This window comes from Gymnoscopelus microlampas (assembly GCF_963454915.1).
Source record: "Gymnoscopelus microlampas genome assembly, chromosome: 21".
NCBI classification, from domain to species: domain Eukaryota; kingdom Metazoa; phylum Chordata; class Actinopteri; order Myctophiformes; family Myctophidae; genus Gymnoscopelus; species Gymnoscopelus microlampas.
The window spans coordinates 32,275,375-32,288,362 of record NC_139958.1 but is presented as its reverse complement, the minus strand read 5'-3'; the positions used below and the strand labels follow the sequence as shown (position 1 = coordinate 32,288,362).

General features: G+C 40.6%; 3 protein-coding genes across 3 annotated transcripts in view; 1 reads left to right on the top strand and 2 right to left on the bottom strand.

The window, feature by feature from the left end:
* The window catches only part of LOC311037421 (histone-lysine N-methyltransferase EHMT1-like), a 37,574-nt gene extending 32,534 nt beyond the window's left edge, over nt 1-5,040 (bottom strand). Inside the window, exon 1 of the mRNA XM_084046576.1 lies at nt 5,019-5,040. Within this exon, the coding sequence (XP_083902702.1) occupies nt 5,019-5,039 (21 nt within the window). The 5' untranslated portion in view covers nt 5,040. The remainder of the gene's footprint in view (nt 1-5,018) is intronic.
* The window catches only part of LOC311037031 (replication protein A 32 kDa subunit-like), a 469,874-nt gene that overhangs the window by 81,801 nt on the left and 375,085 nt on the right, over nt 1-12,988 (top strand). The window lies entirely within an intron of this gene.
* arrdc1b (arrestin domain containing 1b) overlaps nt 8,935-12,988 on the bottom strand; it is a 62,546-nt gene continuing 58,492 nt past the window's right edge. Inside the window, exon 8 of the mRNA XM_084046262.1 lies at nt 8,935-12,237. Coding sequence (XP_083902388.1) covers nt 12,173-12,237 — 65 coding nt within the window. The 3' untranslated portion in view covers nt 8,935-12,172. The remainder of the gene's footprint in view (nt 12,238-12,988) is intronic.

The window sequence follows — 12,988 nt, the reverse complement described above, 5'->3', positions numbered from 1 at the left end:
GCACCTACCAAGTTTGGGGCCTTTAGCATGCTGGGAACTGGAGTTATGGATATTTAAACCCCAGCCAATAGGAACACAGTGGGGGCGGGAATTAAGCAATTACAGTCGGTTGACCCTTTAGGCACTTTTAATATAGGATACAGCTTATGTACATGTTTTACATTGCTCATATTATATTAGGAAAATCTGACAAAATGTGACTTGTTTTTCTTGGTACATTCTGCCTCTATTCTTTATCCCTTTCTTGAAACTGCATATTTTGGGAGCTATATTTTGGCCTAAATGAAAATCCATCCATTTATTCAAATACATTGGACCACTGACTTGTTATTTGCAGTATACAAACCAACATATTTTGGGTTCAACAACACATAACAGGGTCAGGTGTTTACTATGAACTGAAATCTTGAAATTGTGTGTAAACCCAGTCAGTTGGTTAATCAAGTATTAAAGAAACATAAGTTCTGGCATGTTTAGCCCACTGACTACGACTCACTTCACTTCCAAAGCATACAATGGTTTGTTTGAGTTTCAATTAAGTCATTAGAGTAAGTCATTCCTTTCATTCCAGTGCGGTATGAAAATCAACTTGCAGAGACTTGAAATAGGACATTCTGAAGAACTTGAACTTCATTGTGCCTTTCCTTTAAATTCGTAAAACATAAATTAAGAGGCAGATTGTCTTAAACAACAAATCCAGGTGAATAAGGCAAAACAACCACAGATATGTGGTATTATATTGAGCTCCATGATATAGTTACATGATGCCAGCCTGCCAGGGCAGAAGGGTTGCTGCCAGACCTACTATACCAAAGCAACCTTCTCTGGTGAGAAAGTGAACCACCCCTTGTATCAACAGATTCTCTTCTTTACCCCTTTTAGTCCCCAATTTAGTCGTTATGCCAATTGATTCCTCCCCACACTCATTTGTACGTTCTGTGCTGTCACTGCTGTTGTATCCTACTGACTCAACTGCCAGTGAGGAGCCCCCACCGGGAGGATGTAGAGCCTTCATCCTACTCCTCCCGCCCAACACTCCCTGCTACATGCAGTGATATCACCCTACCCGCCCCGGCTTCCCTCCCCCGAACACGGACCAATTATGTTTGTATAGACACTCAACGAGGCCGGATGCACCACGGTGGATTTGAACCCACAACCTCCGCGATGGTGTGCAGGCACGCACTTTACCACTGCTCCACCCGAGCACGTCTCAACAGCTTCTTCTCAAGAGCTGCTAAATATCCCTAATATTCAAGGGGACATATTTTGTGCGTGTTAAGTACCATGTCTTATGACTTAACTTAAGACCTGGAGGTGTGACCAATGTTGTTTGGCTATTTTGAGTGGCCAAACATCATTGGCCACGCCTCCAGGTCTTAAGTTAAGTCATAAGACCTGGTACTTAAGACGTGCAAAATAGGGCCAACGGTATTGCACACGAGTCCGATTCTTTTTATTGGTCATTCAGTTTTTAACTAATCTGAAGAAAACGCAGGAATCTAACTGGATTCAATTGAGAACCCATAATAAAATGTGCATGAGTTGAACTTTTTTTGGGTTCAGGAGGTCTTGCCGAAATCTCTGAGGACAAAACAGTCTTGAAGAAAACTGTCTGAGGCGGTTAGGAGGTACAAACCAAATCCCTCTCAGAGGGTAGGGACTACAAACACAACCAGATGACAAGGAATTAATGGAGAGTGATACCACACTCTTTGTCCACCGTATGTCGCCAGAAATGGCAAAATCTCAGAGACAAATTATGACAAAGCACACCGGAGGTTAATGTAAACAAACAGCGGAAAGTCGTGATAAAATCAATGATAAGAGCATCTGCTAAATGCCTAAAGTGGTCAGGTTTGCTGACAATACAACAGTGACAGGCCTGATCATGGATGACGATCAGACAGGAGGTGGAGAACCTCACACAATGGTGCCAGCCAGGTGAACAACCTGGCCCACAACGTCAAAGCCAAACTGCTGATTGTGGATTACAGGAAGTCAGGCAGAGAGCACGGCCCCATCTACATAGCTGGCACGTGCAGTGGAGAGGGTCAGCGACTTTTGAATTCCTTGCTGTCCACATCACTGAGAAACTCACCTGGGATGTACACAGCAAACAATTGGTGAGGAAAGCACAGCAATGCCTCTACTTCCTCAGGCGACTGAAGAAGTCTGGTGTGGGTACCTCCTTGCTTCTACATCTACAGGGTAGGCTACCTTCTACAGTACCACGAGAGCATGCAGACTTAAGGCATCACTGCCTGGTATGGGAACTGTACTGATCTCAACCTCAAAGCCATTTGTAAAGGGTTGTGCACAGAGCCAAGTATATCAGTGAATGTGAAGTTTGTGAACTTCACTCCATCCAGGACATAATGGTGTGCAGTATCAGCAAAGCTTGCAGGATCATCAAAGATCGTAGTCATCCCAACCACAGACTGTTTCAGATGCTGCCACATGGCAAGTGGCTCATCAGCTGAAAGGCCACTGGCAGTGGGCTGCTAAATAACTACTCCCAGACAATCTTATGGACGATCATCAGACCAGGGTAAAACTAATAAAACGGCGGGAAAATTAAATCCATCTGTGTTCAGAGGAAGCCAGTGTCCCTGGACCCTCCCACTCCACAACTTCCTATAGACCATATTCACATGGCGGCCATGTTGGCACTTTGCATTGAAAGAATGGGGTGGCAATGGGGTGGCATTTCATCAACTTAATAGCAAAATGGCCACCGTGTGAATATGGTCTATTCACCTGTTTCCTAGGCTGTGTGTTTTGCACTTCCTGTCGATTTCATTGGATATCATTGGTCATCTGACCAGTTTCATTGGATTTCATTGGATCAAATCGACAGGAAGTGGAAAACACACAGCCTAGTTAACAGGTGAATAGGAGGTCAGAGGCGTGTTACAAAATGCCAAGGACACTGACAGACGATTAAAACGGAGAAACCTAACTAAAAACCTTTTACAACTTACACAGCACCTTCATAGTCTTGATCATTCCCTGATTTTATTTTATAAATATTTATATTTAGCTATTTTCCTTGTATATATGTTTATTAAATGTTATTACTATAAGGCTGCTACAATGTCTCTAAGGAACCATAACAAAATAATTGTACTCTTATGTACCCGCACACAAGATGTAACAATAAAGAACAATAAAGATGTAATAATTAAAAAGTAAATGAGCTGGTAGATGGATACAGCAGTAGATTGCACTGATGAAACTTTTTAGGAAGGTCAGTACTGCTCAATATATTAACAGTCATATTTTTCAGTCAATGTTATCAGAATATTACGTATTATTTCAGCTTAAATTTAAATGTTCAACTTGCTAAGGGAATATGCATGCCAAGAATAAACTTAAATTGTAATTGTATTCTTTTTTTATTTAAATCCAGTTATGCAAGAACACAAATTCATTTTTCCTTTATAGAAAATAGAATATTATGAATGATTTTAGATTGGGGGCGGGGTTTGGGTCCAAAATACAAAACATCTAAAGTGGCATTTCAGCGCCCTCTGTCGCCCAAGAGCGGACACTCTAACAAAAGACATGGAACGATCATGCTCCTCTAAAACACATTTCTACAACGTTGTTATTAAGCAATAAGAGTATTTAATGAGTAAAACCGTGGTCATTAAAACACTGCGGGACAATGAGACTGACGTTAGTCACGTTACACACTGATACACGACAGGAGGACTGTGCGCGCCAAGTGATCTGAAAAACGCCGACTGAACTTAAAACCGAGATCACTTTGTTCACAAAGATCCAAGCTGAGTGCTTCACAAACCAGTTCGCTGACCGAAAACACTCCAACAAGCATGTTGTCAGCTTCATGTCTGTTATTACAATGTATTTGTAAGATGCCCCCCACTCAATGTTACCTTCACTGCTGTTCATTTAACTCAGAGGCTACAAATGTATCCATTCCAAATGGACCCATTTGGATACATTTGTAGCCTCTCAGAGTTACACATTGATAATAACACTGGGGACGTTACAGTGTTGCGTTTACAGACGCAACAACTCGAGCATTAAACCTCAATTAAGACATTATTGAGAACTGGTGTGCGGGGCTTATGATGGGGGCTGCTAACTGGCTACACTGTTGGCCGTATAAAACACCATATAACACTATAAAACACATTTCGATGGATAGAGAAGGCTTGTGCAAAGCACGCGGCACGATGCCGATCGATTACCGGTCATTATTACAAGCTAAACCGGGCGCGTGCACGATTTATTTTGTACCGCTAAAAAGCTGCTGGGCTGGAAGAAGCGAGCCAGCAGTACAGTACAGAGAGAGCGGAGCAACGCGACCCGGGAACATGTGTGACGGAATACCAAAGGCAGTGTTGCCAGATTTAGCGAGAGAAATAAGCAACGACGTCTAGGAAAACTATCCCAAAAGAAGTAACTTAGGCCACATGAGCTCTTTAGACCTATATATCGGCTATTTTACAACGCGTTGAGAGCTTGTAGATCTGCTGTTTTCAAAAACTCTAGCTATGAAATGTGGAATATAAATATTTTTTTTTGTTTTTGAAACATTCTAACAACACAAATGCTCCCTGACACAAAACATTTATGAAAATATTTGTGAACCACTGGTTTAAAAAATAATTATAAAGCAAGTTAGCAACAAGCCCAAAAAAACGCAACCCGCAAAAACTACAAATATTTACAAGCGACTTTACAGAAAGACAAGCCCAAAGTCGCTTGTAATAAGCGGATATGGCAACCCTGCAATACATGTTCCCGGGCTGAGCATCTTCCTGTGCTGCACATCCAGTTACCCTCTCTCTCCCCGGGTCTTCATAGCACAAAACAAAAGGGTTGCCTTTTTTTCCCACAGCGTGAGGAAAATGTACGAGAGACTGAATTTCCCTCCCCCCAAAATAGCATTCCACATGTATAAATGATAATATTGTCAGTTGCGTGAACGCATGCAAGCAAAACGTAGCGACACAGACATAAAGCAAGCTTGTGTTCTCACTCACCTCGGTTCCTACCGAAGCCATGGATAGAAGCTCCGCCCCCTTGTGCCTACGTCACGCGTATCGATCTGTGATGCCACACCTGATTGAGAAAATAAATTATTAAATACATACATACATAAATTAATACACAAATACATAAATACATTAAATAAATACATGTAAAATGTGTACCCTTTTCCCTGCCTTTACCCTTTTGGTTTGAATGGGCAAACGCTGTGGGCCCTGAGGAGAATATTGCAAGTGGGCCCTCAAATAATTGAGAAAACACTGAGATTTTATTTAAATAACATAATTTAAAAATGTATTTTATTATTTTCTTTAAAACCTTGAAAAATGACTTTTCATTATGATAGTTCTATTTGACTCTAGCTTACATAATACTGACATTTTGTAATTACTTATTTTTTTATCATTAAAGGTAGGGTAAGTGATATCTTTTGGTATTTTTTTTTGTTTTGTTAAAAAGGTTAAAGGGATATATTCTGATAGTAATCATTGCTAGAGAGTGTTTGTTTAGTCACAGGGGTCTCTCCAGCTCTTTAGTAAGTAGAATATAGTACATTTTCAGGTAGGTGACAACATTTATCATTTCATTTTTTTCATTTTTTTCATTTTAGGTATTAAAAAGGTATTAAAAGTCCTTAAATTGTCACATTACTGTCATCTGGGGACCTCCCCCAAAATCATGTGGGGTCTCCCCTTGGGGTCCCGACCCACATGTTGAGAACCACTGACATAGAGTACCTATGCTATGTCCCCAAAGAATGTTTGGGAGAAATGCTCCTTCCTGCCATTACTGTTAGTCTATTCACCAGTTCTTCAGTGGAGGACAGGATAAGCTAGACCTGCAGTGTACCAGAATGTAATGGATCATGTGAATATCCTTTAGTTCTATATGAAAACGGGGCAAGGCAAGGTGCACATTCTGCACTGCAACATGTCAACACGTTGTGAGCTTGTAGCTTTGTTATTATTGGTGAAGAGATTTTGTTTGGAGGGGAAAAAGAGAGAACCTAAGTATATAGACCCCTGGGGGACCCTGGTCAACAGAAGTACAATAATTACCATATATCTGTATAGGCTTTAAAAAAGAAAGAAATATGACTACTTTCATTCGTGGATCTACCATGTGGATTTTTACCTGTTAAGTTTTGCCTTATACAGACAACCTTCTTATATGTGAACCTGCTAATATGTGTTGCTTCTTGTTGTACCTTGTCTAACCTCATAACTGCTGCTGTGGGCCTATCAATCTGTTGCCAAGTTTTGCACCTTATGTCTAACCTCATGTACATGAGGTTAGACATAGGTTCTTGCATAGGTTCTAACAGGTTAGACCTGTTGCTTTTTTGTTATGTGTGTATATTATGTAGATATCTTTGACATGTTTCTTTTCCGTTTTTCTCCTTGCTCTCCCTGTCTCTGCCCCCTCCCTTTTTCCTGAAAACAACAAAATGACGGAGCTTGCCTTGCACACAAAACAAACTTCTTTACACCTGTAAACCTGTGCTGTGACAATAAAATAGATTCTGATTAAGTGGTTAATATAACTCTGTAAGAATCACAAATCCAATGAAAACAGTACATAATTGCCCTATAAGGGTCTATTTTTACCAAAGTTAAAAGTAACACGGAGGATTTGGCTAGGCAGCAGGTGCTGTGTTTTCTTTACTTAACGTAGGAGATGTTCTTGTTCCATGGGTGGCTTGTTACTCAGCACAAATGTGCACACTGAATTCACTGTTGATTTCCACAGATAGCTTAATAGGCAGGTTGATTTGGAAGTAATATCACCAATTTTGAAAGTGTTCTTTCGAGGTTGTCTGCCAAATACACTGTTGGTTTGGTTCCCAAGGCTATTGGGAGTTGTTACTAGTTGTTGTTACTAACCAACGGTTCACAAGCCATGATGTGGCCCATAGGTCAGGAGCCTATATCTCCGCTTTCCTTACCGTGAGGCAGGTTGGCCCAAATCCAACTCTTGATGCTGAGTGCCTAGGCATCGGGTACCATTTTTATAGTCTTTGGTATATGAGTTGACCAGGAATTAAACACGGACTTCCCACTTTCAGGGCGAGCACTTAACCACATAAGGCCACCAAAAAGGTGTCAAGACGTAAGGCCATCATTTTCAAGATAAGGCTGATTTAGGATTATGTGACTCTTTTTATAGGCCCATTTCTTCATCTGAATATAATTGATAAAGACAGACATTATTTACAGGCTTTTAGCTGATAATATCTGTTTAGTGCACAACTTTAGAAAACCTCTGGTCAAAGTTGCATATTATTAGTATGATAACATTGCACACAAACACACACACACACACACACACACACACACACACACACACACACACACACACACACACACACACACACACACACACACACACACACACACACACACACACACACACACACACACACAAATAGCAGATCTACAAGTTCCTAACCCTTTTTTCTGTATATCCCATAGGTTAAAGCGGTTAAAAAGTTTTTTTATGCTATATTAACAAATTCTGCTGGGGACCCCGTGGTCCCTCAGGGGTCCTGGGACCCCACTTTGAGAACCACTGGGCTATACCTTACAGTAGTAATTATACACGCTGTAAGACCCTCATATGACATAATAATATTGATAATAATAATAGTCCCCTTTAGTTGTTGTTACTGAAATATACAGTGGTATTTGTCACTGTAAATTTGCACTTACGTGAAATTTGTCTTCTGCATTTCTTAACTATTAGGGGCAGTGGGCACTATTAATACAGCGCCTGGGGTAGGTGTTAAGTGTCTTGCTCAGGGACACTTCGACACAGTAGACTGGGCTGACGGGGGGGTGAACCAGTGACCTTCCAATTCCGTAGAGGTAAAGGGGACCTGAGGTAGGGTATACATACTTATTCTAGGGTTCCTTCTACATGTATATGTAACCCTCTGGATTTGAACGCCTTGAAACCAAGCATCTACTGCTCATATACTGTCTGTGCACTTCAACTACATTTTTGTCTTTTTATTGTGTTTTTTCTAGCACCTTAACTAACGTGCATAAGTATATCATGCACAGTATACGTCTGCTGCTATGCTCATGCACCTTTATATCCTATCTCAGGTACTTGTGTAAATATGTAGATAACTTGTTTTTTTTTGTTCTCTTGTTTGATTCCCACTTGCCCCCCCCCCCCCTCTTCTTCTTCTTCCCCTTCTTTTTTCTATGGAAATAACGATACAATGGGAACTATGCACAAAAACAAATTCCCTCACTTTTTTACTTCTGTAAACCTGTGATGTGACAATAAGGCTGATTCTGATTTATATTCATACCTGTTAATACTGTAGCTCAAACAACACACAAATCCCTGGTGAAAGTGCAGAGGGCCAAGCAAGAGCTCTGTAGTGTAATTAAATCTCCTATGTTCTTTGTTTATATTTTTTCTACATAGCAGTATCTCTTTTTCTGCATCGGTCCCGTGTTTCATAACTGCAATGCATTACTACCAGGACAACTGTATTTTCCCTCTGGGATCAATAAAGGTCTAGCTATCGTTCCAAGGGAGTCACACCCTTGGCCAGGGGAAATATGATGCCATTATTCTTATCTCAAGGCAGGGCTGACGCTGCTTCGCATACACTAAACATTCAGGATCTTTCTCTTGGATCTATATGTAAAGATCCAAGTTGCGTCTGCCCGTTAATGCACTCTCTCATCTCTTTTAAAGTGAGAGGGAAAATAAATGGCTCATTCTGGAAGCTATGCAACCAGTGTATTCACAAACTCACATCAACAATAAAAGACATGGCAGGTGAATTTATTGTTCAGCTGTACAACTTTGATTGATTCTGCGCAATAAGTTGAAATACATTTACAGACAGTTGCTACTATTATCTGTGTACTGCACCAGTAAACAATTTACAAGTAGAAAAATACACACCAATAAAACAAAAAAAGGGGGGGGGGACATGATAACAATGATGGAGCGCATGTTAGGGTTTATAAAGCTATAGTACCTTTTGGTGAGGAAGAATTAAACAGAATATGGATTCAAAAAGGAAATGACCTCAAGCCTTATACACTTTGGTGTGTCCAGCCAATTGCAAAATGTAAGCTTCGCAACTTTGTTCAAATTGTTTTTTATGAGGGCTCGACAAGAGTACTTTAAATGTCATCAACAGTGTAGCAGTTGTGGCATTCTTGGTTGCAAAATTGCAATTTGTTATTGGTCCATTCGAAAGAAATAATCATAATAATAATCATCATCATAAAAAATTAAAACTTTGTTCAGCAGGTCCAAGATCTGAGAGTCACTGAGTTCTATCCTCAGTATTTCAAGAGCTACATTTATGTCAAGTCAAGTGCACTTAGCACAGTCCAGGGGAGACACAACAGTTAGAGCCATGACAGCACTCCTTATTGGCTCCTGACAAAGGAAGATAAACAACTCCATCACAGGCTCCTTCCCATACTGTACACTGAGGGCAAATGGACACTGGGACTGATTAAGGCACCATGGAGCCAGAGCAGTTTACCACTGTACCAATAGTTTGCATGCTGGAACTTCAGTTCTGATGTGCCTGCCTTAAGCCTAATTTGTACATGATCAAACAACTATGTCGCCGAATGAAATAACCAATTTCCAAGTGAAAAACTGTAATATTAGTCGAGTGACCCAGTTGTGCGACTGCAAGTACTGCCCTTGCAGTCGAAAGCATGTGGCAAGATGGTCCGCATTCAGGTGCACACGAACAGTCTGCCCCTGTTCTGTATTCAACACATTTCAACTTGTGCTATAGGCCTCAAGTCCTTCAGATAATGTAAGGATAATGACAATGTGTTGGTATCGCTGTGTAGAGTTGAAAAAAGTATAGAAATTGCCCACACCAGACAATGAAATAAGACTGTATGAATCAGGGAATTATCGCAAAATGTCAGGCATGAACTGAATGATGAAGTTTACATGTGGATCAAGCATCTTCATAATCAACTGCCACAGAAAGTAGGACACATGCACGCATGGGTTCACACACACACACACACACACACACACACACACACACACACACACGCATGCACGCGCGCGCACGCACGCACGCACACACGTGCAGACTTTGCAAGCACAATTTTAAACTGTCAAAAAGTGCTGTCTTGTGCGTGCACACAGTTTGTACCTCATGTTGATAGTCTGCACTGATAATTCCTTTTTCAAATGTTTTGGACATTTGACAACACTTGAGAAAAAGTAAGGCATGGGAATACCAACATACATTCTCATCTAAGCCCCAGAAAAGACTAAACAAAATATTTACACTAGATTCAAAACTCAAAAACGCTAATCTAACCTACAAATGCCAGCACCTGTACACAACCAGTGATATATGTTGCACAAGTATAAGATGATGTGAATGTATAACGATGGTTACAACAGGTCTCAGGATGGTGCATCACAGACAAACTTGTTGGATGGTTGAATAGCATATCATTTATGTTCCAGTTTTAAGCATGTATAAAAACGTACAAACTGTTCACATTTTTATTTTGGATGAGGCGTCTCCATTGATGGCCACATGGGGGTAGTCAAAGACCATGCCATTACAGGACAGTTAGCAATAGTATCCTGTTGCTAAAAAATGAAAAAAATCAAAATAAAATGAAAGGGTATAGTCTCCAAGTAAAACCTACCACTTGCACAAAACAACACAAGGTTGCGATATAGCATCCCCTTCATTCAAACCCTCCATTTCAAACCTAGGGTCCTTCCAGATAAATCACAATTCTCAATTTAAATATATTTACAGTAATGACTCTTACACACAATATATTATTTCCAAAATTGTTTATAAATTTGTACAACTTCATAAAAATGTATGCATTATATTAATGTATCATAAAATATTAAAATAAAATCATAGTATCATATCACTCAATGTGTGTGTGTGGGTGTGTGCGCGTGCGCGTCTGTGTATGAGAGTGGTTTGTGGTGATGTATTGTCATTAATACAAAGTGGTTGACAGTGCCCTTTGTCACTTCACTACAGTTGTAACAGTTTGTAACCTTCCTAATAGGCCTTGTCTGGTTAATGCTTAGTTGCACACCAGTGTCGTACGTGAAAAATTGCTATTCTTGGTGTGCGACACAGGTGCGTAAAGTAACTAGGTATAAATCAGGCTTCACGGGTCCAACGTAAACTGAGCAGCGACACTGGAAAAGTTTGGGGTTTACTGCCTGGCACAAGGGCACAATGGTAGTAGTTATTGAAGGAGGAGATCGAGCGTCCAGGATTGCTCTACTGCTCTTTCTGTTTCCCCATCCAGATTCAAACTGAAGAGTTAGTGGTCACGGCTACTGTAACTTATATGAACCTCTAAAAGTAACAATTATTGTTCATTATTGAAATGAACAAGCTCACTGTACATAGTAAATCCAAGGACACGCCTATGTGTTGTTTGATAAGTTCATTATCAACTATTCATATTACCGTCGACATTTGGGTTTTGTTAGATCATCACTTTGGGATGTTTCTTTAAAAACACGGGCGTTCAATCTGTTCATCAGCTCCACTAAGAGGTTTTACTCAGAGACCATCTTTTACACGGGGACACGTTTTTAGAGACAGACAAAGCCTTGAGGCAGCAGATGATATGAATCCCAGGTGAATGCAAAATGCAAGGGTACAGTGATGGAACAACAGTAGTAGTACAGTACAGTACAGTACAGTACACGTTTAGAATGATATTACAATGAAAGCCAAGTTTCGGTCTTGTAAAATGTGACCTTCTAGCAGGCCCAATCAATTTCAAGGCATCACAGATGCAAGTATTTTCGATTCAATTACAAAAAATATTGATTACCGCTCCCCAAAAATGACCGAATCCCCCAACATCAAATATCTCGTTCCTCACATAATGCTTCAGAGTACTACAATTAGGCACAGTGTAGTTCACCCATGTATCCGACACTGCCTTGGGAGAAACAGGGTCAAATCTAATCGCAAATTCAAAATTAAACATCCCTTCTTTTTTTTTAAACATAAAAGACGTCATCGCCGAGGGGGCCACGTCATCTGTCCAGTTCATACCAGTGTGCCACCACTCTAATCTGTCCAGCAGGTGGCGTAGGTAGGCTGCGGGTGGGAGTGGAAGTGGGAGTGGTGATGCTACTGTCTACTGTTGAAGCTGGAGTTGGTACTGCTGCAGCTTTCCTCATAAGTGGGGGGAGGCTCTGGAAAACATGCAAAAATACAGTTCAGTTATCTTCAGCAACATCCTACCTTTTAAGTTACATGGTTGTTAGGCATGTTATTTACTTATAGGCAGATGCTAATGTAACATTTTATTCATAATCCTTTGTATGTGTCCTGCGGCAAAAAAAAACACATTTGCAAGCTCACAAAGCCACGCTGTGAGCTTGCAGGTCAGCAATTATTGGCGAAGAGATTTGATGTAGAGACCCAAAAAAAAAAGGACACACAAGTAATAGTATAGACCCCTAGGGGACACTGGTCAACAAAGAATAAAAAGGTGTAAGTGTGTTATTATTGGCCAGGCCTGATGTTTACCTGCTAGTTGCATGCCTTTTTAGCACATACTTGTTTTCTTAGCACTCTATTTAATGGACCACTTACCCTGTTACTGGTTGACTAGGGGTCATGGCATTTAGTAAGCCGCTCTGGATAAGAGCGTCCGCGAAATGCCTACATTGTAATTTGTGTCCATTTATTCTCTACAAGGTATTGCGATGTGTAGCGCCGATGGTGTTGTACTGTTTGGTGGGACACGTTTCAATGTTACTACAGTACATGACTATGGTGCGGGTGGGTGGGTGGTTGCCTCATGCCTCACCCAATCTGCAGCCAAATTCTCTGTGTCAACGCATGGGTAACATATGGATAACATTAGCCACTGTTTCTCAGTTTGTAGAGAATGAATGGACTTCCAAATAAGTATTTGTTCTTTGGTTGGTCGTGGTAATG